Here is a 26,619-nt window from a genome sequence, read left to right on the forward strand (position 1 = left end):
CACACATTCTCCTGACACAGCACCTCAGGCAAAAAGCCATTGCACGACAGGGATTTCCAGAATGGAAATTATGTGGCTTTTGGGGTGGAATGTTTCCGTAATAGCAAAATGCAGACTCCTACAACTGGAGCCTCCAAGTCATCCAGTATTGGGAAAAATGTGATGCACCAAAAATGAATATGTAGAGAGCAACTGAACCCTTAATGTGTCTCTTGGCTTTAACTCAATTTTTCTGATGCGGTAATTAAAATTATGACTACACCTCATTTCGTGAAACCTCAACTAAACTGTGCCGAATAATCGAACAAGATATGTGGCAAGCTAGGTGAAGGGACTTTTTTGGTTCCAGATAATGACCAGCCATATACAGCTGAAACATAGTTGGGACCAGCATTATCACTTCCCGTACAGCCCTGCTCTGCCACCTAGCACTTGAGGAAGCATTTAAGTGGTCGGCAGTGTAACGACAACCTCACAATGGTTGTTGAACAGTGGTCGCCCAATAAGGTAGCAGCTTTCTTATGATAATGGAATAAAGAAGTTGGCTGGTTATGATACTATGTTCAAAAGCACATTCACGAATAGGATTCCATGTGGTACTGAAACAGTTTTACACAAATACAAGTGCGTGTACGATATAAGGAAACTGTTTAAAAACACGCATCTGTTAACCCGTCACTACAGGTGAAACCCTTACAGCTCCTAATGGAAGCCTCCATCACCTCCAGAAATTGTCCCCACAAAACTCTTTTCTCATCTTCTATCCGTTCCCACCACTGCCAACAATCTGACCTCTACGAAGGTCTCACTTCAGAATAATGGCCTCACAATTGGCCCTCAGGTCGAGGTGACTATACGGCACTCCGGAAATACCTGCTTTTCTTTATTTGTTTCCTCCTACAGCACCCATTCTTCAGAGTCAATAGAAGTCTGTGTAGGTAATAAAAATGCTCTCCATATCTCCATCTTTCTTATCCACAGTGGTTAAGATTACAATCTGGTAAACTACTTTAACCTGTTTAGTATGCTGGAGCTCTGTCCGTAAACTAGCATGTGGCCCGAATTTTCATTTTTTGAAGTAACATCTCTTAGAGGACCGAAAATGTCTAAGCCAGCTATGACCACATTTTTATACAAAATTAAAAGGAACATAGATAAATTAACAGATTTTACACCGAAACATTACACTATAGCGATAAACAATTGTCAGACCATAAAGCGGTCATTTAAATTGTTGCGGGGTTCTAGAGAGGCCTTTTTCTCACTTAACACCTGTTTTCAATAATTATATGCCTCGAGTTGCCACAATCCTGCACAACTCAACGGGATGCTCAACACACTGGTTCATAGGGCATACTCGATATCGGACGAACAAAGTCTGTACAAAGAACTCAAACACCTAGAAAATGTGTTTCGCGAGAACGGATACAGTAAACGACAGATCCAGACAGCCCTCACAACGACGGAAACACTGCAGAAACCCAGATGAAGAACAGTCTAAAGATGAGGAAACAAGCCTTGCCTTTCTACTGTATTCAGGCAACGCGACATAAAAAATTGTAAGACTGCTAAAACAACACAAAACTGTCACGGTCTTCCTACCACCATCCAAGATACAGGCCATACTGGGGACAGTGAAAGACGGATCTGGCCTCAAGAAAGCGGATGTATATGATATTCCAAGTGGTTCCGGCAAATCCTACATCGGTCAAACAATCCGAATAGTCAAAGACCGCTGCAAAGAACGCCAACGCCACACGCGCCTAGGCCAGCCCACCAAATCGGCACTGACAGAACACTGATTGGAAACTGGACACAACGCGAAATACGAAGAGACCAAGACTGTGGCCCTTACCAGTTTCTACTGGGACAGCATCTTCAAGCAGGCCATTGAAATTCACGTAACGGTCAATCTCATAAACTGAGACACAGGTTTTCAACTAAGCAAGGCATGGCAACCATTACTTAACTCCAGCAAGGAGTCACGCCACAAGCGGACACAAGACCCTTCTAAGACGGCTGCAGAGGACACTCCACGGGATTCTGCATCTTTCACCATCCAGCGCGATGCCGGGGATGGTGCGGACCTGGGTCAGTGGCCGTAATCGAAGCGTTGGCACTCGCAAACGGAATGTCAGCGGCCGCAATCGGACCATCGGCTCAGGGAATCGAAGCTCGACTGACGGACATAAATAACGCTGACAATGAGCAGACAGACCATTCCATCAGAACCACTTGATGATGCCGGAAATGTTATTGGCCGAAATACTGTCACCAGTTGCCACAACAATGCCTACAGCAGCAGCAGTACCTATCACACTTCACCAGCAAGATTCAACAGCAGCAGAAGAAGAAGCAACCACCTTATCTCCTCAGTCACCAGATGCCACAACAGTGCCTCCAGACACCATAACAGCAGTTACATCAATTCCTCTAGTAGCAGCTTCATCTACAATATCATCACAAGGAGGGAAGAGTAGGTATACAACAGTGGATGTGCTACCACTCCAAGTGAACAATTTTTTAGTAAAAGGCAACAAGAGGCAGAAATCCAAAAGATAAGCCCTGAAAAACGTTTGAAAACCAATCACTATAGTGTTCAGTGTGTTAGCAATAAAGCATGGATCTTAAAATATGTTACCTTAACGTTCAAGGACTGAAAGATATAGAACTTATCATAAATGAGTTTGGACTTGATAACCAGTTTGATATTTTTTGTCTGAGTGAACACTGGGCTAATGAGAATGAACTTGCAGTTGCCAAATTTGACAATTTTAGTATAGTAAATAGCTACTGTAGGAAAAAGCACATTAGAGGTGGTGTGGCAATTTATTCCAACCAGTCACTCAATTGTACAACAACCAAACTAGACCTAAATTCCTTGTGTGATGAACAGTACTTTGAAGTTACAGGTATAATCATTAATAGTCATAAGCTAATAGTAGTATCCATGTACAGATCACCAAAGGGAAGCATTAACATATTTTTAGAAAAAATGGACATGCTATTGAGTGAATTAAGTAATATTAAATGGCTACATTATGATATTGCAATAGGAGGTGATTTGAATGCTGATTTTGATGTTACTAAATGTAAGGGTGGTGTTGCAGATCTGGAAAACTTGCTAAGACAATACAATTTACATCATGTTAATAACAGGCCCACAAGAAACAAAGCATGTTTAGATAACATCTTTGTAAGCTTCAAGACCACTGAAAACACATGCGAAGTTGTAGTGTTCCCATTCTCTGACCATGACTCCGTATCTCTAAATTATGCAAGTAAAATTCCCCTCAATAGGAGCAATGCAAACAGACCTGTCCCAACAGTTGTGATTACCAGACCCATAACTGAGGATAAAATTAAAACATTTCGTAATTCCCTTGCTGACAGAGACTGGTTTGGCCATTGTAGTGTCGATGGACATTACACATCAAGCAATGATCTGCCAGCCAAAATAATATTTGATAGATTTTTTAATGCATTCTTGACCCTATTTAACCATAGTATTCCCAAAAAGAAAATCAAAATAATGGACAGCAGCCACAAATCCAGATCTCAAAACAGACAAAATATATGGTACACTAAACAGCTGACAGAACTAAAGAAACAAGTTTTGTTACTGTACAACATATACAATAGTATGAAGTCTGACTGTGCCAAATCAGCCTATGTGGAATGCAGGAATGAATACAAAAAAGCCATCCTGCAAGCCAAAAAAACCTACAATGCCAACAGTATACATAATTCCACCAATAAATGCAAAACTGCTTGGAAAGTAATTAACAGTGCTGCCAGAGATACTAAAAAAGACAAAATTAATATCCCACCACAAACACTCAATGAGTTTTTTATTAATTCAGTGAGAGAAATAGGAGACACAATTATCAAACCAGACATTAGTCCATCAGAGTTACTCTCCCAAAATTGGGGTAGACAGTCACTAAATACAAGCACGGTAACCTTCTCCGAAGTATCGCCTAGATATGTACAAGGGGTCATAAAACAACTGAAATCATCTGATAGCTTAGATATATATGGCATATCATCCAACCTGCTAAAAAAAAGTGTGTGACTGCATTCTCTACCCCTTAACCCATTGCATAAACAAGTGCTTACTTGAGGGATATTTTCCTGATGAGTTAAAACTGTCTAGGATTGTCCCAGTATACAAAAAGGGAGATAAAGACTCTCCATCTAGCTACAGGCCTATTTCAATAGTACCCACATTCTCCAAGGTAATAGAATGCATCATGTACCAACAATTATCATCTCATTTTGAGAATCTTGGAATAATTAATGCTACACAATACGGGTTTAGGAAGAATCTGTCGACCATTGATGCAATCAACACGGTAGTCAGTTACATCCTCAAAGTTTTTGAGAACAAAGGCTTTGCTCAGGTCTCATTCTGTGACCTAAGCAAGGCCTTCGACTGTGTCTCAGACTATTAAAAGTCTATCTCAACAACTGTAAACAGGTAGTTTGTGTTGGTAAGGAAATGTCAAACATAGAAAATGTTAAAGTAGGTGTGCCTCAGGGATCTGTACTGGGGCCCTTCCTGTTTCTGATAATGATCAATGACCTCCCCTCGTTTATTAGATCCACCACTGTATTGTATGCAGATGATACGACTTTTCTCCATAGCAGTAACAGTCTTAATGATCTTAAAACCTGTGCTGAAAATACACTCACTCATGCAGCATATTGGTTCAGAGCAAATAGTTTCCTGCTAAATGAAAATAAAACTCAGCAGATAATCTTCACTCTAAGAGACAAGCCACTATCTGATGACCCTAGTTCTGTTAAATTCCTGGGAGTTTATTTAGACGAAAAGTTATCCTGGGGCCAACATGTAAACTATATTAGTAGTAATCTATCTAGAGTAATTTATTTATTAAGACAACTCAGAAATTGTGTACCTGAAACATACATCAGATCATCTTATTTTGCATTTTTCCAGAGTATAATATCCTATGGCATTATCTTGTGGGGTAACTGTAGTCATATACATGACATCCTATTATTGCAGAAGAAAGCCATTAGGATAATTACAAATTCTTCACATAAGGCTCACTGCAAACCCTTATTTACTAAACAAAAAATTATGACTGTAATAAACCTCTATATATACAATGTCTTAATCTTTACGAAGAAGAACCTACAAGATGTGAAACGTAGAGAAAATGTACATTGTTACAACACAAGAAGCATCAAACACATATACACGCCTTACCACAGACTATCAAAATCAATAAATAGCTATGAAGTCACAGGGCACAAGCTATTTAATAAGCTGCCACATGCCATACAGGATCTTCCTGAACATACATTCAAAGAAAGACTGCATGAATGGTTTATTGCCCACCCGTTCTATGATATCAATGAATTCTTCAACTGTAAAATGCAGTAATCCAACAGATGACCCACTGTACATTTATTGTAATATAAGCTAAAATATTTCAGTAGTCAATACCTTATCACACTGTATTATAAATTGTAGCTTCATTTGAAGTTGTCAATTGCTGTAATGGCCTAAAGACAATAAAATCTTTATTATTATTATTATTATTATTATTATTATTATTATTATCGTGGGACTTCAACGATCGCGTCCGGCTGGACACCTGAGAGCCCTGGAAACAACACAATGGATGCTGACAAGCAGCAGGTTTTATGTAGGAGGGAACTGCTATGTCTAAATTCGACATCTTGCACCTGCCTCCTAACACCCCCCCCCCCCCCCCCCCCCCGAAAAAAATGAATATTATTGGCTAGGCACAGAACTTACCTCCTCCTTGATGACCTCCTGAGTGTTGGACCTGGTGCCTGCAACAATTTGCAAAATTAATTCAGTCGTACGATGACAGACAACAAGCATATCACACTAAAAATGCACATAAGAGACGAATGCAGCCCCTCTCCCATGTTCTGGAATTGAAATTAAAATTCAGGGCGCAAGGACATCAATGCTACTAATTGATTACGGCACTGCTCTGTTCAGTTTTATACCAAAGAATTACAGGATTTGTTAAATAAACCTAACACAATGAGCACAGAATACGCAAAGAGTAAGCCACAGAAAGGTGAGTCATGGAAAGTATTAGAAATGTGGTTAGCATTAAACTTATCAACATTTTTTATTTGTTTTAGCATTTCAAAGAAAGAGACACATTTTTGAAATTACGTAAGAAAGTATCAATTTCATTCATTTTTCCATGCTGAACAAACTGTGTCAACACTGTCATTTTCTCCACAAAAAGTTTATGTCTTTTGTAAGCCATACCACAATAGCGGCTAAGCCTTCAGTGCCCAGACTAACAGCAAATGACTGAAGCTTTTCAAGCAGGTCAGCTCGAACAGATTTTTTTTTTTTTTTTTGTCCTCCACTCCCATAAGGATTCTTCAGGAAACAAAAACTTCTCATGGGGTTCACTTCCTTGCTGCTTATGATAAACACAGGATTAGTTTGATTTATTGAAGTTTTTTCTAGGGAAGCAATGACAAGTTCGATTAATGATAAATTTCATTTATCAAGGTTTGCATTAAACCAACTGTACTCTGGAAGGAGCATAATGCATGTCGGATGAAGCAAGGAGAACATAAGAAATACATTAACAGGACATGTACACAAGGGGGAGACCCAAAGGAAATGGAATTTTTGTTATAAAACATTCATTTGTGAACCTTTATACAATTCCTTCAGTCACCTTCAAAGTACTCTCCATCAGGTGTCAATGCACTTGTCAAGTCTTTTTCCCCACTGCTTGAAGCATGTCTGGAACTCCTTCAACTTTGAGAACGTCCAGTGCCATTTGTGAAGTTGTTTTTGCTGCCTCCACATCGTAACACTTCCCTTTTAACTTTTTCCATTTGCAGGAATAGGAAAAAGTTGCACGGGGCTCGGTGTGGAGAATATGGAAGGTGGAGTGACAGACCATCCATCAAATGCCAAAGAGAGTGACTAAACTGGACTGTGAAATGAAAATGGACTGTGTAAAAATTGGGGCTTTGTACAGGTGCTGTTGACCGCGCAGCTGAGCACTCCACCAACCAAACAGTGGGTCATTCGTAAGTGTGTGTGTGTGTGTGTGTGTGTGTGTGTGTGTGTGTGAACAGTGTCACAACGAATGAACCAGTCACCTGACTGCCAATGTTTTGAGCATTTCCTCCGCACAGCCTCTCGCAGATGTCTTAAAACTTCCAAATAAAACTAATGGTTAACAGTCTGCCCAGAGAGTAGAAATTCTCAATGTACAATTCCACGAACAACAAAGAAGATAATGATCATCTTCAACTTGCTAGGTTTCTGGGTCATACGTGTAACATCAACTCCCATCACCTGTAAAGACTTCGTTCAAAAAGTTTGGATCACTTCCAATCTCTCATCAAGTCCTGGTACACATTCACGTGCACGGCTTTTTGCTCCTGTGTGAAAATACACGGAACAAATTTAGTGGCAGGCCATCTCTTGCGCAAGTTTTCACTCAAATTTCACTGGCACAAGTTCCAACCCACACATGTCTGACAAAATTTGATCACTCGTGTAACAATGCTTCTTGATTTTTTTTTTTAGATTTTTTCAACATTTCCCCTAATTTGGCTATGTTGCAGGAAATCCAGAATGAGTTTGCTCTTCAACACTCGTCTCATCAAGTCAAAAGTGCCCAAACCAGTTGAAAATGTTCATGTGGCTCTTAGAATCATCCTGGAAAGCCACTGTAAGTGTCTGGAGAGTCTCCATTGTCGATTTCTTTAAAGCAGGAAACGAAATTTCACACACACTCTCTTCTCAAAGTTGCCATAACAACTTCACAAGCAGAGCACACCGAAAGTCAGAGAAACACTACACTCACATGCTCAGCTACACACTGATGCCGTCTGTACAGTTATTTTGTAAAGGCCTCTACTAACCCTGTCTGTTGGGAGAACTCTGCACTATGAATGATAGCACACTCTCAGTCCAATTTTTTTTTGTGTTACCTCTTACTACCAAGTGACTATCCTAGTACCTGCAACCCAGTAATAGCTGCAGGCAGGCTGCTGATCTAATGGCTTCCACGTGCAACAAAAATTTTATTTTCAATATTTTGCATTGTTATTGATCAAATTTAAATATTTAAAATTCTTTCATAATTCATCATTAAGAAATTCAGGAGATATGACATCAGACATTGAGATGCTTGGAAACTAGCTACTGCTTAAAATGGCTCGCGGTAAAACTTCAACGTCAGGCACAAAGTTTTAATTTATTACTTCTTTACTACTAACTGTATTCACAAAACACTTTGCGGGCAGTATTTACACATCACTGAACGTATCTGAAAAATTATATTGTTGTAAGAGACAGGTCAGGAGACAGGACATCAAACACTAAGATGCCTGAAAAACAGGAGAGTAAACTATCCTGACTGTATTACTCATCCAGTGTTTCTAATAAGAGTACTTAGCAACTTTCAACAAACTTTAAGCATAATTTCAAACCTTTTCTAAAGTTTTTCCTTGCTTACATGTGTAATATCAAGTATTTTAACACACTGATACATCTGTAAAGTAACCACAGGTTTGAAACTGTTTTACTGCACAGGAGTCCGACACTTCAAAGAATTGGGGAGGTTTACTGGTTTCCTACTAGGAGTCAATAAGTATTGAACACAGGTCTTAATTACAGAAAGAAATTTCTGAGAATGTATATTTGGAGCACAGCATTAGTGAATCGTGGACTGTGAGGAAGAAACGAATATAGAATTTGAGATGTGGTGTTAAAGGAGAATGCTGAAAATGAAGGCGGACTCCTAAGATAAGAAATTAGGAGGCTCTCCACAAAACTGGCAGAGAAAGGTGTGTGTAGAATACACTGAACAAGGAGAAGCTGCAAGACGATAGAATGTATTGAGGCATCAGGGAATATCTTCCGTGGTACTAGAGGGAGATGTGGAGGGTAAAAACTAAAGAAGGTAGATATTTGAGTATATCCAACAAATACCTGAACACGACGGGTGCAAGTGCTACTCTGACATGACGAGGTTGCATCAAATGAGTGAGAAAACTGATCATACACACACCAAAAAAGTTTTGCATTACCCCAGTTCCCACAACTCCTGAAGATAGACTTTAACTGCGGATATTGTATCACAGAGACAGCCCCTTTGACTGAGAGACAGAAACTGACACGCCTCGCTCAGGGCGCCCGAGGGCTGCTACTGCAGTGGATGACCGCTACCTACAGATTATGGCTCGGAGGAACCCTGACAATGAAGCCACTATGTCGAATTATGCTTTTTGTGCAGGCGCAGGACGTCATGTTAAGACTCAAACTGTGCACAATAGGCTGTATGATGCACAACTTCACTCCCGACGTCCGTGCCGAGGTCCATCTTTGCAACCACGACACCGTGTAGCACCGTACAGATGGGCCAACAACATGCCGAATGGACTGATCAGGTTGGCATCACATTCTCTTCACTGATGAGCGTCACATATGCCTTCAACCAGACAATCGTCGGAGGCGTGTTTGGAGGCAACCCGGTCAGTCTGAACGCCTTAGACACACTGTCCAGTGAGTGCAGCAAGGTGGAGGTTCCCTGTGGCATTATGTGGCACCGACGTACTCCGCTGGTTGTCACAGAAGGCGCCATAATGGCTGTAGGATATGTGAATGCCATCCTCTAAGCAATAGTGCAACCATATCGGCTGCATATTGGGGAGGCATTCGTCTTCGTGGACGACAATTCACGTGCCCATCGTGCACATCTTCTGAATGAATTCCTTCAGGATAACGACATCACTTGACTAGAGTGGCCAGCATGTTCTCCAGACACGAATCCTATTGAACATGCCTGGCATGGATTGAAAAGGGCTGTTTACGGATGATGTGATCCATCAACCACTCTGAGGGATCTACGCCAAATTGCCATTGAGGAGAGGGACAATCTGGACCGACAATGCCTCGATGAACTTGTGGATACTATGCCACGATGAATACAGGTATGCATCAATGCAAGATGATGTGCCATTGGGTATTAGAGGTATTGGTGTGTACAGTAATCTTGACCATCACCTCCGAAGGCCTCACTGTAAGGTGGTACAGCATGTAACCTCTGGTTTTTATGAGCGATTAGGACAGACATGATGTTACGGTTGCACATTTCACGATGGTAGCAAACTTCCAGTAAGTTTTGTCCAAGTAAATGTTGGAAAATGTGACAGAAGCTGAAAAATTGTTATTTTACAAAATATTACGCTTCTAAATAACATTTTTCATGGTTGATGAGAGGTATTAATCAAGAGATAAAAACTAAGATTGAAAGTATTTAAGAAGAATCTTTAAATTTTGGTGATAAGCAGTCGGTTAAATATTACTGTTAACAGGTTGTGAAGTGCCAAACCCAGATTAATTTTCTTCTTTTCTCCGACCTCTCGCTATTTGTTTTCATCATACTCTGATTTCACAGTTAAAATACATTTACAATTGCAATTTCGTGTTGTGGTAATGTCAGAATTCATCAACAGAGCATAAATATTAGTGGTCTTTGTGCCCCCCCCCCCCATGCTGAAGCTAGAGTCACCAGTCTTTCCTTTTCAAACCACCTCCTACCTATTCCCATCTCCTCCCCGAAGAAGGAACAAGTAGTTCTGAAAGAAAACTGTTTCTTGTACTTTTATGTGTGTATTTGAGATACTAAATTTTTGTCTCTTGAAGATGTGCACTGGCTGGCAAATGTGTACCTTCATTTTAAAGATCAGTCGTTTTCTGTGACAATAACATACAGACTTTTGGTTACCGTGCGTTACTGACAGCTTTATGATTTCCTGCTGACCTATACTGACAGAACACAGCTTCAGATATTTCAGAACAAATAGCTACTTTGGATTCCCAACAACTGGAGCAATACCAAGATATTAACGAGGCCATTTCTTGTACGTAGTGATACCTGCATCTAAAGGTCTGCCTCTTAAGAGTCACCGTGCAAATTTTCTCTAGTATATCAGCAAATACACACAACTTTATTTTTGCAATGTGTAGCTGGAATCGGCCAAGCAAGTATTGGCCACCACGTCTTACATGTGACAGCCAGCATCTATGGAAAGCAGCGGTTTCTTTCCCATTTTAGACAAAGTAATTTGCAAAGCAGAATTTTACGTGTTCATTCAATAGGGTAGTCTCAAATTAATCTAGTGCAATTTTTGTTATATTAACACGTATTGACAGGGACAGTAAGACACGAGGAATAACCAGTGCTGCAGTAGCGACTGGGCAGTGCTGCTGCACGGCGGCAGCAGTCAGTATAGGCCAGGGTGGGGCTGTCACTGCTCGAGTACTGGTTATACTTCCCATTTTTGTCTCCGTAACTACACTACTGGCCATTAAAATTGCTACACCTAGAAGAAATGCAGATGATAAACGGGTACTCATTAGACAAATATATTATACTAGAACTGACATGTGATTACATTTTCACACAATTTCGGTACATAAATCCTGAGTACCCAGAATAACCACCTCTAGCCGTAATAACGGCCTTGATACGTCTGGGCATTGATTCAAACAGGCATGCGTATACAGTGTACCTGCAGCTTCAACTCGATACCACAGTTCATCAAGAGTACTGACTGGCGTATTGTAACAAGCCAGTGCTCGGCTACCATTGACCAGGCATTTTCAACTGGCGAGATATCTGGAGAACGTGCTGGCCAGGGCAGCAGTCGAACATTTTCTGTATCCAGAAAGGCCCATACAGGACCTGCAACACGCGGTCGTGCATTATCATGCACGTAGGGTTTCGCAGGGATTGAATGGAGCGTAGAGCCACGGGTCGTAACACATCTGAAATTTAACATCCACTGTTCAAAGTGCCGTCAATGCAAATAAGAAGTGACCGAGACGTATAACAGATGGCACCCCATACCATAACGCTGGGTGATACGCCAGTATAGCGATGACGAATACATGCTTCCAATGTGTGTTCACTGTGATGTCACCAAACACGGATGCAACCATCACGATGCTGTAAACAGAACCTGGATTCATCTGAAAAAATGACGTTTTACCATTTGTGCACCCAGGTTTGTCGTCAAGTACACCATCGCAGGCGCTCCTGTCTGTGATGCAGCGTCAAGGGTAACCGCAGCCGTGGTCTCCGACCTGATAGTCCGTGCTGCTGCAAACGTCGTCTAACTGTTCGTGCAGATGGTTGTTCTGCAAATGTCCCCATCTGTCGACTCAGGGATCGAGACGTGGCTGCACGATCTGTTACATCCGTGTGGATAAGATGCCTGTCATCTCAACTGTAAGTGATATGGAGGCCATTGGGGTCCAGCTCGGCATTCCGTATTACCCTCCTGAACCCACCGATTCCATATTCTGCTAACAGTCATTGGATCTCAACCAACGCGAGCAGCCATGTCACAATACGATAACCCGCAATCGTGATAGGCTACAATCCTACCTTTATGAAAGTCTGAAACATGATGGTACGCATTCCTTCTCCTTACACGAGACATCAAAACAACATTTCACCAGGCAACGCCGGTCAACTGCTGTTTGTGTATGAGAAATCGGTTGTAAGCTTTCCTCATATCAGCATGTTGTAGGTGTTGCCACCGGCGCCAATCTTGTGTGAATGCTCTGAAAAGCTAATCATTTGCATATCAGAGCAGCTTCTTCCTGTCGGTTAAATTTCACGTCTGTAGCACGTTATCTTCGTGGTGTAGCAATTTTAATGGCCAGTGGTGTAAATATCGATAAAACAAATATCACACTAGATTCGTTTAAGATTGCTCTATTGGTTGGGCACATGAAATCCTGGCTTAAAAATAATTTTGTTTGTAAAGGGAAAGGGACCAATGCCTTCCGTGTACACTCGGCGACACATGAAAAGACGTAATGAACAATTTGTTCGGGCTTACTCCAGCTACACGACACTGCAGAAACAAAACTGCAAATATCGACGAAAACCCCAGAGAAAATACGCCCGGTGACTCCTAGCCGACAGACCCTCTGTCCTCCAGAAGATAGCTTACGTAATATGGCACAGAATACTTAATTTGCCAATACCATCTTCACCCTTGACTGTTCCATTTGAGAACAGTCTACTGGAAACGCATCAGTCAATAAGACCTCATACAAGCTCTAATTTCACAAATTTTTATCATCAGCATCGTTCCTGGAGAAATGTGTGGGAGAAAGAAATATGTTACTGAAGTACTCAGAAGGTAGGATCAGAAACATAATACTAAATCTCTGATTTACAGCGTGTTTGACTAGTGGCCCTTTAAAAGACCTATTACTCTTTTTTGTATGTTTATCTCCACCAGCAATCTTACCTGGTAAGGCACCAATGAGCAATACTCAAACTTCTGTAATGGACACGGCTCAGAAATAAAATGCACAGCTAACCACCCACAACGGGGATAGCCAGTACTGTCTAACTTGTGCAACTGTGCTCAATCCAGTAAACCCAGCCAACTTATTCTTGCATCAATTACTGTTGAGGTAAAACTTGGACAATATTGTTAATGGTGGAGTGGGATGTATTTGAAAAATTGATCTTTAACATCTTAAGTATCGAATCCACAGTTTTTTGGATGGCTGTGCTGAATGTTAAGTCCTGGTAATAGGAGTGCTGGTATGAATGAATGGGACTAGGAAATGCTTAGCATACCAAAGAATGGGGCTGAGGGCACAGAACAAAAAGGAGTGACATGTAAGCTTAGCTCAGCTCTGGAAAGCGTGAAGAAATTTATACTACACTTTGCACACGAAAGTACTATCATGTGCAGTATCACACAATTTGTTACAGGACTGAGGATTTCTCAATAGGGAGGAAACAGTGTGTCGACTCGAATGGAGAATCATTGGTGTAAGTAGAAATAACATAGTGCTGGCTGCAAGGAAGTGTGTTGGGGCCCTTGCTATTCGTGCTGAAACTAATGACTTCCCAGACACTATAATAGCAACCTCAGACAATTTGCAGGATTCAGTTACCTTTAATGATATACTATTTGCATATAACTGCAAAAATAACTAATCATTTCATGACAGGATTTCAAAATGGTGCAAAGACTGCCATTGCAGTTGAAATGTTCAATAATGTAAAATCATGCATTACACACTAAGAAAAAAGTAAAATCCTATGACTACATCATTGAGTCACAATACGAGTCTGATCAACTCAAACAAACACCTACCTGTAAGAACGTGTAGTGATAGGAAATGGATCGATCACATAAGCTCAGTTGTATGTAAGGCAGAAGACCAGACCTTGCATTATCCCAGTGTCCTGCAGTTAACCAGACAGTCCACAAAGTAAATAGGTTACAAACCACTTGAGGGCCCCGTTGTAGAATGCTGTTTATGATTATTGGTTTGTGGGGCGTTCAACTGCGTTATCAGCACCCATACAAAGTTTCAATTTTTAAACAGTCCACATTTTTGTCCAATCTAGTCACTGTCTCGAATAGCGAAGATGAAATGATGAGAACAACAGGAACACCCAGTCCCTGAGCAGAGAAAATCCCTAACCAGGCCGGGAAACGAACTCTGGCCCCGTGATCCAGAGGCAGCAATGCACACTAGACCACGAGCTGTGGACAGAATACTGTTGAAGTGTGTCTGACCCGTGTTGGTTACTACTAACAGCAGATACAGAACATATACGAACACTGGCAACACAAATGGTCACAGGTTTGTTACACCCATGGAGAAACATCATGCAGAACATGAAGAAACAGAAATGGCAGGTTCTTTAAGACAGATGCAAATCATACTGTAAAAGGCTACTAACAAAATTTTGAGAACCAGTATTATGTGAAGAAATTAGACCCTTCCTTAAACTCCTAACCCCTACTTACCACACCCGCACACACATAGCAGAGAGAGAGAGAGAGAGAGAGAGAGAGAGAGAGAGAGAGAGAGAGAGAGACATCCCTCTCATGCTTCGTATGCCGTGGCAACAGCCTAAACCCTAACATGCAGTAACATGCTAATTCCCCTGTGCTAATCACTATGGTGATTTACATAGTATGTTGTTGTTGTTTTGGTCTTCAGTCCTGAGACTGGTTTGATGCAGCTCTCCATGCTACTCTATCCTGTGCAAGCTTCTTCATATCCCAGTACCTACTGCAACCTACATCCTTCTGAATCTGCTTGGTGTATTCATCTCTTGGTCTCCCTCTACGATTTTTACCCTTTGCTGTCTCTGACAGAATTACAATGTCATCAGCGAACCTCAAAGTTTTTATTTCTTCTCCATGGATTTTAATACCTACTCCGAATTTTTCTTTTGTTTCCTTCACTGCTTGCTCAATATACAGACCGAATACATAGTATGTACAAAGACATAAATAAACATGTGGCTTACTACCTAGGAATAAATACTGTGAGGCTGGGATACACTTAGCACTTCAATTTGTGGGTCAAGCATGTAATCAAAACACTTGCAGTAATTTTAACCCCATTTGGTATGTATATGACATATTTTAATACCAAGTGTATAAGGCACCCCTGGCACCATTAGGAATGACAACGAGACACATACGAGCGTGGGCAAGCAAAGAGATGGCTTTTACAAGTAATAGTTATTTACAGAAGCTCAAAACCTGCACAAACTTCAATGCAAGTTAGTTTCCACAACGAAATTTTGTTTCGAAAGTTGGCAGAAAATCCAATGAGATTTGGCTGTACGAAGTATACCAAATGGCAAGACAGAACAGATACCTTCACCGCAAAGTAGTAACGGTAATGTTACCAATGACAGCATCACTAAAGTGGAATTACTTAAGACGGGTTCCTGAAATTCCACCACCAAAGACAAAGCACTATATATTCCAGAATTCAAGTCAAGAACAGCTGCTAAAATAACTCCTTTAGAAGTACGTATCTTCAGTAAGCAAAGCAACCGAAGTCAGATACACACAAATAATCTTTTCCGAAGTGTAATCCAATTAGGTCCCTTTCAGAGTATGGCGATGAAACAATGTCAATTTTAGCTGTTAGATACCACTGCTTGCTCTACAAAATGTGTGTGCCTGCTCACTAGAAAGACACACAGGTCACATCAGTAAGCAGGAAAGGAAACAGAAGTAATCCAGTGAATTATGCATTACTATCACTGACAAATTTACAGTAGTGTTTTAGATCAAACACTGTTCAAAGACTACAAAAACTGACTAAGAAAGTTATTGACACATAACCAGCATGAATTGCAAAATGAATTAGACAAGATACCAGCATGGTGCAAAAAACAGTAATTGCCCAGTAGTAATTACCCTAAATATAAGCAGTCTGATGTCCTCCATGTGAGTACTAAAAGAAATTCCATTAAGAATCAGTTACATGTAAATAAAGAATATAATGGTTGTAGATTTAAGTAAATTCCTCAGGATTACTGTTACAAACAACTTTAAACTGGAAGCATCACATACAAATTGTGGGGATGACATTTCACTGGCAGGGCACTATGATGCTACAACAAACCTAATATAGAGACTGCCTACAATACCCTGGTCTGTCCTCTTCTGGAGTACTGCTGTTCATGTGGTGTGTTCAGTAGATGAGGGCACTGAGAAATTTCAAAGAAGAGCAGCTTGTTCTATACTACCACAAAGTAGAGGGTAGAGTATCAGATATGTCAGTTGGTATGACAATCATTAAAGCAAAGAAGTTTCTTGTTGTGGCAAGATTTTCTCACAAAATTTCAGTCACCAACTTTCTCCCACAAAAATGAAAATATTTTGTTAACTCACATTTATACAGGGATAAATTGCCATTCGAATAAAGTAAGAGAAATCAGCGCTCTCGTGGAAGGATTTAAATTCCTTATGTTTTGAATGCTCCACTCTATAACAGCAAATGGGAAAAGAAATCTGAAGGTGGTTCTATGAGCCCTGTGCCAAGCAAGTAAATGTGAAATGCAGTGTACTTTAGTCATGTAGATACAGAAAATGTAGATACGTTTCATTCTTTTCACCATCTAATGTAACACAAATAGTTAAGAAACTTGATTACTGGCTATGAATCCAAGATATAGTATTACGAGTGACCTGGACGAAATAGGAGCAGAAACTGGGCACACAAATGTGGGGTTTGTGGAAGTCTTCCAGTGCCGTGATCGGCCCTGGGTAAACACTGCTGTAAGGCATGTTAACGCTAAGCTGAACAGGGTTCTCCAGACACCGGCAAAATCTCACAGAAGGGTTGATCCAGTTGATTCTATTGGTAGGAGGAAATACACTGCATGCAGCCTGCACCTAAATAGGAAGGGGAAAGATAAGTTAGCTTCTCTACTAGCAGACACTGTAAGGGGGGGGGGGGGCACAGTGACACAAGGGATGATCCCTGTGGTTAATGGGAACAGGCAGACAGGTTTTTAGGTTAAAGCCAAAGTCCACAGAGACAACAGTCAAGAAAAATAAAATAAAAGAAGCTTCATGTACTCTAAATAGGGATAAAGCTAAGGGTAGTATCAATTCACTTTATCAAAATATCAGGAGAATAAAAAAGTAGATGAGCTGTTAGTGTGTTTATATGATGTCAAAAATCAGAATGACGTTTATATACTTTGTCTGAACAACACGTAACTGTGGGAATGGAAATGACAGTATAAACGGGTATAATTTAGAGTCTTACACTTGCATATCTAGCAAGGATAAAGGAGGAGTTGCTATTGACGCAAAACATGGATGTAAGTACAAAACTGTAGAAGTAAGTAAATTCTGTGGCAATCAGCACTTTGAAGTTTGTGCATGTGAACTACAGTTAGATAATGTGGTGTTGATATTAGCAACAGTGTACAGGTCCCCATTAGTAGATTGGAAGCTATTCATAAAAAAAAGTTGACTCCATATTATGCTGTCTGTCAGACAAAAAGAAGTTATTAATCTGTGATGATTTCAATGAAAACATTCTGGGCATTCTGATAGGAAAAGTGAACTAGAAGTGTTATTAATGTCATAATTTAGAATCAATGATCAACTTCCCTACACGTATAGCTCAAGACAGTAGATTATGTATTTGTACAGCAAGAGAATGAAACACTAACACATGCTTTCCCTGTGATAAATGGATTATCAGACCATGATACACAATTTATTAACTTACAAAACCTAGCAGGGTGTACAGTTCAGAAACCTAGGATAATGGAATGCAGTCAAATTAAATCAGGTGATGCTGAAGGAATTAGATTAGACAATGAGACTCTTAAAGTAGTAAATGAGTTTTGCTATTTGGGAAGAAAAATAACTGATGATGCTCAATGTAGAGAGGATATAAAATGTACACTGGCAATGGCAAGGAAAGCGTTTCTGAAGGAGAGAAATTTGTTAACAAGTATAGATTTAAGTGTCAGGAAGTCAATTCTGAAAGTATTTGTATGGAGTGTAGCCATGTATGGAAGTGAAACGTGGACGATAAATAGTTCAGACAAGAAGAGAATAGAAGCTTTAGAAATGTTGTGCTACAGAAGAATGCTGAAGACTAGATGGGTAGATCACACAGCTAATGAGGATGTACTGAACAGAACTGGGGAGAAGAACAATTTGTGACTCAACTTGACCAGAATAAGGGACTGGTTGGTAGGACACGTTCTGAGGCATCAAGGGATCACCAATTTAGTACTGGAGGGCAGCATGGAGGGTAAAAATCATAGAAGAGACCAAGAGATGAATACACTAAGCAAATTCAGAAGGATGTAGGTTGCAGTAGGTACTAGGAGATGAAGAAGCTTGCACAGGATAGAGTAGCATGGAGAGCTGCACCAAAGCAGTCTATGGACTGACTGACTGACTGACTGACTGACGACGACGACGACGACGACGACGACGACGCCCCCACATGCAGGAGAACAAATTTATTCTGTTAACCAACTCTCTGCAAGGACAAAAAATTCTAAAATTATATGATGAAAATTATCAAGAAGATGAAGGTTTGGCATTGTACAGTATTAAAGTAATTTTTCCCAAACACACCCTGCTAGTGCTGAATGATGTCTATTTTGATCATCAGGTAAAGATTGCGATCGAGAAACTTCAAATGCGTTCTTACCTCATTGCGAGATTTGGCAAAATTAAGCATTACGCATGGTTCGTTGACCACGTGTGATAAGAGAGAACCTTTTATGAATGCAACTGAAGTATGTTTTACTACAGAAACGTTTTGAATCAACCCCATAATTCTGAATATGTCACATTCATAAAGTGTGCAAGATGCTCAGAAAATTACTGCTTCCCATTTTGCCCCAAAATCAACAACTGCAAAATAGTCTACATAATTAAAAATTAAATATTCGTCAGTAAGCTCATCAATTGAGAATAGCACAAAAAGGGTTCATAATAGCCCAGTAAGGTTTTAAGGGAAAGAAAAATTGGAAAAGTTGCTCAGAAAATTCCAAAATTCAGGAAAACATATAAGGGCTTTTTCCATTGGATTTTTCTATGAACTCAAGGCCAAAATTCACAATTCAAATGGTGGATATGTGTAATTCTTTTTATTATTTTTTGTAGTGACCCTGGAAAAGTTTAGGGAAATAAAATTTGGAACAATGGCAAAGGAATGTCTGAAAATTTGAACAAATTTCCGTATGCACACTGTATCTTAACTGATGATGGGCTACACGATGACTTACCTGGTTGATCATTTTTTTTGTTTTGTTCGAAATGGAAATAACTGATCAGAGTAGCTTGCATTCGCAATGACAAACAATCTACAAGGGCAGTCATTGATTATTTGCAACACTCACATGGGCAATTTTATGTCGTCTGTTGCGATGCCAGAAAATCAGATTTGTTTGTTTTCGCAGCAGACAACAAAACAAAAAATTTTGTTTATCACAAAGCACAGCAATGGACGATATGTCAGAGGAAGCCAATTGAAACGAGATTTCTTTGTGTTAGTTATTTATTTTAACACTGATCTTGCAGACTAAATCTAAGTGTAAATGGAGCATCTCGATACTCATTGAGACTTCAAATTTAATGGAAGAAAATAAATCATTTGTTTGACATTAAATTCTGACTTAATTCAATCAAGACTTAAATTTTGAAACAAAATTGTCTGGTTCCACGTTGATCACATTCCAACTGCATGACAAATTTGCCTCTTAATGCAGTTTCTACTTTACCACTGCCTTAGTGATGGTTAGGATATGTTCCAATCTGTTGTTGTGAAATGGATAACCGAAGATGATACTGAAGGATTTTACATGGTCCAGCAACATTAATCCTTAAGCAGATGCACCTAGGTATAAAGTGTACCAACTGAAATAATTGTTCTTGTACCATTCCATTCTTGTTTGACATTGTGAGCCCAAAGTTGTTCCATCAGAAGTACGAGTCAGCAGTGGTAATATAAAATAAACAGTGAGATACGTGAGAAAAAGTTTACAATCTGTGCGAGAAAACAACCTAGATTACAAGCTAGCAGTGCAATCCCATAGTGATGCAGTTGTCTACGAGATAATTAGCAATCTAGTAAGTGGTTGGCTGGGATCTGATGCAACTGCACTGTTTAATGCTTCAAGTGGATCAGTGAGTGGTAGAACTTGAACATGGCAACAGAGTAATATAGTAAAAGTTTATTTTGTTTGTTGTCTTCAGTCCAAAGACCGGGTTGCTGAAGCTCTCCAGTGCAAGCTGCTTCATCTCTGAATAACTACTGCAACCTACATACTTTTGAATTTGTTTACTGTATTGATCTCTGTCTTCCTCTACGATTTTTAGCCTCCACGCTGCCCTCCAGTACTAAATTGGTGATCCCTTGATGCCTCAGTACAAGACCTACCAACCAATCCCTTCTTCTAGTCAAGATGTGCCACAAATTCCTCATCTCCTCAATTCTATTCAGTACCTCCTCATTAGATACATGATCTACTCATCTAATCTTCAGCATTCTTCTGTAGCACCACATTGCAAAGGCTTCTATTCTCCTCTTGTCTAAAGTATTTGTCACCCATGTTTCACTTACATGCATGGCTACACTTCACAAAATACTTTCAGAAAAAGACTATGACACTTAAACCTACATTCAATGTTAAATTTCTCTTCAAAAATGCTTTTCCTACCATTGGCAGTCTGCATTTTATATCCCCCCTACTTTGACCCTCATCAATTATTTTGCTTCCCAAATAGCAAAATTCATTTACTACTTTAAGTGTGCCATTTCCAAATCTAATTCCCTCAGAATCACCAGATTTAATTAGACTACATTCCATTATCACCATTTTGTTTATATTCATCTTATATCCTCCTTTCAAGATACTGTCCAGCCCAGTCAACTGTTCTTCCAAGACTTTTGCTGTCTGACAGAATTACAATGTCACTGGCAAAACTCGAATTTTTTATTTCTACTCCCTCAACTTTAATTCCTACTCCAAATTTTTCTTTCACTGCTTGCTCAAAATGCAGACTGAATAACAGCGGGGATAGGCTACAACCCTGTGTCACTCCCTTCTTAACCACTGCTTCCCTTTCGTACCCCTCATATCTTATGCCTGTACAAATTATAAATAGCTTTTTGTTCCCTGTATTTTACTCTGCCACCTTTAGAATTTGAAAGAGAGTGATACAGTCAACATTGTCAAAAGCTTTCTCTACATATATAAATGCTATAAACATAGGTTTTCCTTTCCTTAACAAATTTTTAAAGTTTATTTTATCATTGTTTAATTAAATAGTGCTTTAGCTCATAATGTAAGCTTATTTTATCATTGTTAAATTAAACCAAGATTAAAATGTGATTTGCTCATAAATTTTTACCTCAGTAACAAAGGCAGCTATTCTCTACACATGTACGAAGTACGCCTTGCACCCACACTCGTTACGAAAATATGGTGCACCTGTTAAAGGATTAATGTGACCACTGCCCATATTCAATGTCAGCATGCAACAGCTACTCACACAGGGCAGACGAGAGCACTAGCAGTTGACGATACATAAAGTGTGTCGGGGGGGGGGGGGGGGGGGGGGATGTGAAAAACAGTGCAAAAGTTATCATAATGTGGAAACGGAGCAGTTAATCTGACATCGAAGAGAGAATGATCATTTGCTTTCAGGTCCAGATTGGAAGCATTTTTGAAACGTTTAAGTTTGTAATCTGGTTCCATACCACCACGGTTAAAGTATACTGTGCATGGCAAAATGTCACTTTCCAAAACCGGTGTCTGATAACTGGCACACCACAGGCGAGAAAAGCACATAACAGCTGCGGAGATATATGCAGGTGAATCGATGAGCAACTGACCACCCAGGTGAACAAAGGCGGCTATGGACAGTGTGTCTCCTCAATGATTTAACTTGTGATAAACCTCATTAATAGTTTGCAGGCAAAACTCCACATACTCCTACAATAGTTTCTTGTCGAACGTCTACGAGCAGTATAACCGAACCACAAAGTTCACAGTTTTTTAAGAATAATCGGGTACGTATGGAGCAGACACTGTCACTGGTTTACGCACGGCATAATCGTTTAACACTTATTACACTGTTAAGTTGAAGCATTGTTGTTATTCTAACCGGTACAGGTTACTAGTCCGATTCTCGGCCGTGGACTGACTGTTTCGTGGCCAAAAATCGGGCCTTTATACACTCCTGGAAATTGAAATAAGAACACCGTGAATTCATTGTCTCAGGAAGGGGAAACTTTATTGGCACATTCCTGGGGTCAGATACATCACATGATCACACTGACAGAACCACAGGCACATAGACACAGGCAACAGAGCATGCACAATGTCGGCACTAGTACAGTGTATACCCACCTTTCGCAGCAATGCAGGCTGCTATTCTCCCATGGAGACGATCGTAGAGATGCTGGATGTAGTCCTGTGGGACGGCTTGCCATGCCATTTCCACCTGGCGCCTCAGTTGGACCAGCGTTCGTGCTGGACGTGCAGACCGCGTGAGACGACGCTTCATCCAGTCCCAAACATGCTCAATGGGGGGACAGATCCGGAGATCTTGCTGGCCAGGGTAGTTGACTTACACCTTCTAGAGCACGTTGGGTGGCACGGGATACATGCGGACGTGCATTGTCCTGTTGGAACAGCAAGTTCCCTTGCCGGTCTAGGAATGGTAGAACGATGGGTTCGATGACGGTTTGGATGTACCGTGCACTATTCAGTGTCCCCTCGACGATCACCAGTGGTGTACGGCCAGTGTAGGAGATCGCTCCCCACACCATGATGCCGGGTGTTGGCCCTGTGTGCCTCGGTCGTATGCAGTCCTGATTGTGGCGCTCACCTGCACGGCGCCAAACACGCATACGACCATCATTGGCACCAAGGCAGAAGCGACTCTCATCGCTGAAGACGCCACGTCTCCATTCGTCCCTCCATTCACGCCTGTCGCGACACCACTGGAGGTGGGCTGCACGATGTTGGGGCGTGAGCGGAAGACGGCCTAACGGTGTGCGGGACCGTAGCCCAGCTTCATGGAGACGGTTGCGAATGGTCCTCGCCGATACCCCAGGAGCAACAGTGTCCCTAATTTGCTGGGAAGTGGTGGCGCGGTCCCCTACGGCACTGCGTAGGATCCTACGGCCTTGGCGTGCATCCGTGCGTCGCTGCGGTCCGGTCCCAGGTCAACGGGCACATGCACCTTCCGCCGACCACTGGCGACAACATCGATGTACTGTGGAGACCTCACGCCCCACGTGTTGAGCAATTCGGCGGTACGTCCACCCGGCCTCCCGCATGCCCACTATACGCCCTCGCTCAAAGTCCGTCAACTGCACATACGGTTCACGTCCACGCTGTCGCGGCATGCTACCAGTGTTAAAGACTGTGATGGAGCTCCGTATGCCACGGCAAACTGGCTGACACTGACGGCGGCGGTACACAAATGCTGCGCAGCTAGCGCCATTTGACGGCCAACACCGCGGTTCCTGGTGTGTCCGCTGTGCCGTGCGTTTGATCATTGCTTGTACAGCCCTCTCGCAGTGTCCGGAGCAAGTATGGTGGGTCTGACACACCGGTGTCAATGTGTTCTTTTTTCCATTTCCAGGAGTGTATATCGTCACAATAAACGGTACTGAAGCTACACGTTGTTTGAAGATAAATCTACAGAAGTTACAATTAAAACTTAACTCATTAAATTAACTGAGTACATCAAAAAATTGCGTCTTTAACAGCTCCGTTGATTACAAGGTTTAGGCCAAATTATTTGTTTAAATCACGAAATTAACAAATACAGTTATGTAAACAATACTTTTGACAAAACCGTTAATTAGTTTGGAATTAATGAAGAGCTGGTTTTGCTAACATGTTTTTGAAGAGATCGAAATAGATATTTTAAGATTAATAGCATTTCATCTTCCAAATATTTACAATTATTACAGAATTTATATTTGTTTATATGTCAACAATAGAATTTAAGTTACGAAACAATTACTGATTTTGCCCTATAATGAAAGTTACTAGGAATAACCAAAATAAATTATAAAATCAAACAAATACGTAAAACTAAGCACAAAATTAGATCTGGTGTTAAATCCTTTAGAACTGAGGGCCAACCTCTCTCTTATGAAAGTACAGATTATATTCACGTGTGATAATGGGGAACAGTTAAAAGTAACAAAATGAATTTAAGGAGATGCAGATAGCAAAACAAGAGAGGAATTAAAAATATTCCAGCTCGCTTCGTCACAATTCAGGAAGGGACAACAGACCGACAAGTACATATCTATTGTCAGTAACAATGTCAATGTGTACATGCAGTTTGTTTTTTCTCTGCCACAATGGCATCTACCAGCAGGACAATGCAACATGTCACACAGCTTATTGCACTGAAAATGTGTGGGTCGAAGAGACCAGGTGAGTTTACCATATTCCCCTGCCCACCAAACACGCTGAATTTAAATCCGATCTAGAATCTGGAGGACCAACTCAATCGAGCCATTTGAGCCGTGGATCATCAACCGAGAAAGCTGTCACAGCTGGCCACAACACTGGAGTCAGCTTAACTCCAGCTGACAGTACACTCAAGCTCTACCAGGTGTAGAAGTACGAAATGCAGATTTTTTTGTCTAAAATACATATTAAATTCAGGGGACTGATAAATAGTGCTTTATTCAAATTATGCTCCATTGTTTGTTACACATTTTTCCCATCTTTCGAGCAATTTGTGAAAACAACATCAGCAAAAATTTTCCCCTTTGCTGCGAACCATTCATCGAGCCATTTCTTCACATCTTCGTATGAACCAAAGTGCTGCTCAGCAAGTGCATGACCCATCATTGCAAACAAGTGGTACTCTGAAGGAGCCAAGTCTGGTGAGTAAGCCATAAGCTGCATGGTATAGAACGTTCCAGCTGAGTTTTGCCACATGTGAAGGAGCACTGTCACGAAGAAAAATGACTGTTGCCTCTTCAGGTTCTGTGGCCTTTTTTCAAGCAGTGAATGGGTCAAATCAGTCAACTGTTGTTGGTAACGTTAATATGAACTGTTTCCCAGGTTTTAACCGCTCATAATAGACCACGCCCCTCTGGTGCTTCCAGACACAAAGCATTGTCATTCTGCCAGAGCGATTCAGTCCCATGTTCGATATGGACGGTGTGCTCCTTTCACAATTTTTGGCACTTGGGATTCTCATCGTAAATCCACTTTTCATCCTCTGAAGTATACAATGCCAAAATGACTTCCCTTTGTACCGAGCAATCAAAATCACTCAAGTTTCTGCGCTTTTCCTTTTGCCTGTCGTTCAACCCATCTCTCGTACCCGACTGGGAACAGCTTGTCGACTAACACCCAATTGCGCAGCAAGTTGTTACTATGTTTGGGAATCATCTTCGTTCAACGATGCTCACAATTCCACATCTATTCCCCCCCCCCCCCCCCCCATTCTTTATCTGCAAAACTGAAGTCACCATTTTTGAAATGTCGAAACTATCACTGATACTTATCTTGTGATGGAGCATGTTTACCGTAAGTTTCTGAAGCAATCAGTTTTGATTCAACAGCAGTTTTCTTCATATGAAAACAAAAAGTTATTGCCGTATGTGAATGCTCTTTGTTTGAAATAAATTTCAACATATTGAGAACAACACAAGGTTATGCACACACTTTTCCAATTTATCACTCGTGTGCATCTGACACTTGGTGACAACAAAATGGCGGAGTGTCAAATCTTTAACTGCATTGGTGGAACATCTGTTGTCTGATATTCACATTTAATATTTGTATTCTATGATGGATTGCTGTACTATTTTGAAACTCTTCGGCTTTGTAGAAAGGTTGCACTTTATGAAGATCCTACTGAAGACCTGAAATCTGGATCCTGCTTTAATTAGGACGGATCCCATGTGTTTTTCCACGTTATATCCCCACCAATTATTACAATCAGTTATTTGTATGACTTAACTCTTACTGATATTCTTTTCTGGCTAGATAATTTTTATTTACAGTTCCATACATAAAATGAGACCAAAACATTATGTGGCAGTAGCCACAGAAAGCCAAACGAGTTACAGTACATGCAACAGACAAAAGAAAAGCCGTATGTTAGAGGTCATCAGGTAACTTTCAAACGAAAACTCACCTCATCTGCAAAATGCGGAGAATCCAAGTCTTTGACAGAGCCGTTGTCAATGTCACAATCCTGCAACAAACAATGTCTCAACACATCTAACAA

General features: G+C 40.7%; 1 protein-coding gene across 2 annotated transcripts in view; it reads right to left on the bottom strand.

Moving 5' to 3' along the window:
• The window catches only part of LOC124720100 (zinc finger protein 234-like), an 88,522-nt gene that overhangs the window by 15,308 nt on the left and 46,595 nt on the right, over window positions 1-26,619 (bottom strand). For both annotated transcript variants that reach the window (XM_047245392.1, XM_047245393.1), the window contains exons 8-9: window positions 26,527-26,586; window positions 5,792-5,829 (exon numbers count right to left, since the gene is read on the bottom strand). In XM_047245392.1, coding sequence (XP_047101348.1) covers window positions 5,792-5,829; window positions 26,527-26,586 — 98 coding nt within the window. The remainder of the gene's footprint in view (window positions 1-5,791; window positions 5,830-26,526; window positions 26,587-26,619) is intronic.

The sequence above is a fragment of the Schistocerca piceifrons genome, chromosome 11 (assembly GCF_021461385.2).
Source record: "Schistocerca piceifrons isolate TAMUIC-IGC-003096 chromosome 11, iqSchPice1.1, whole genome shotgun sequence".
NCBI lineage: Eukaryota > Metazoa > Arthropoda > Insecta > Orthoptera > Acrididae > Schistocerca > Schistocerca piceifrons.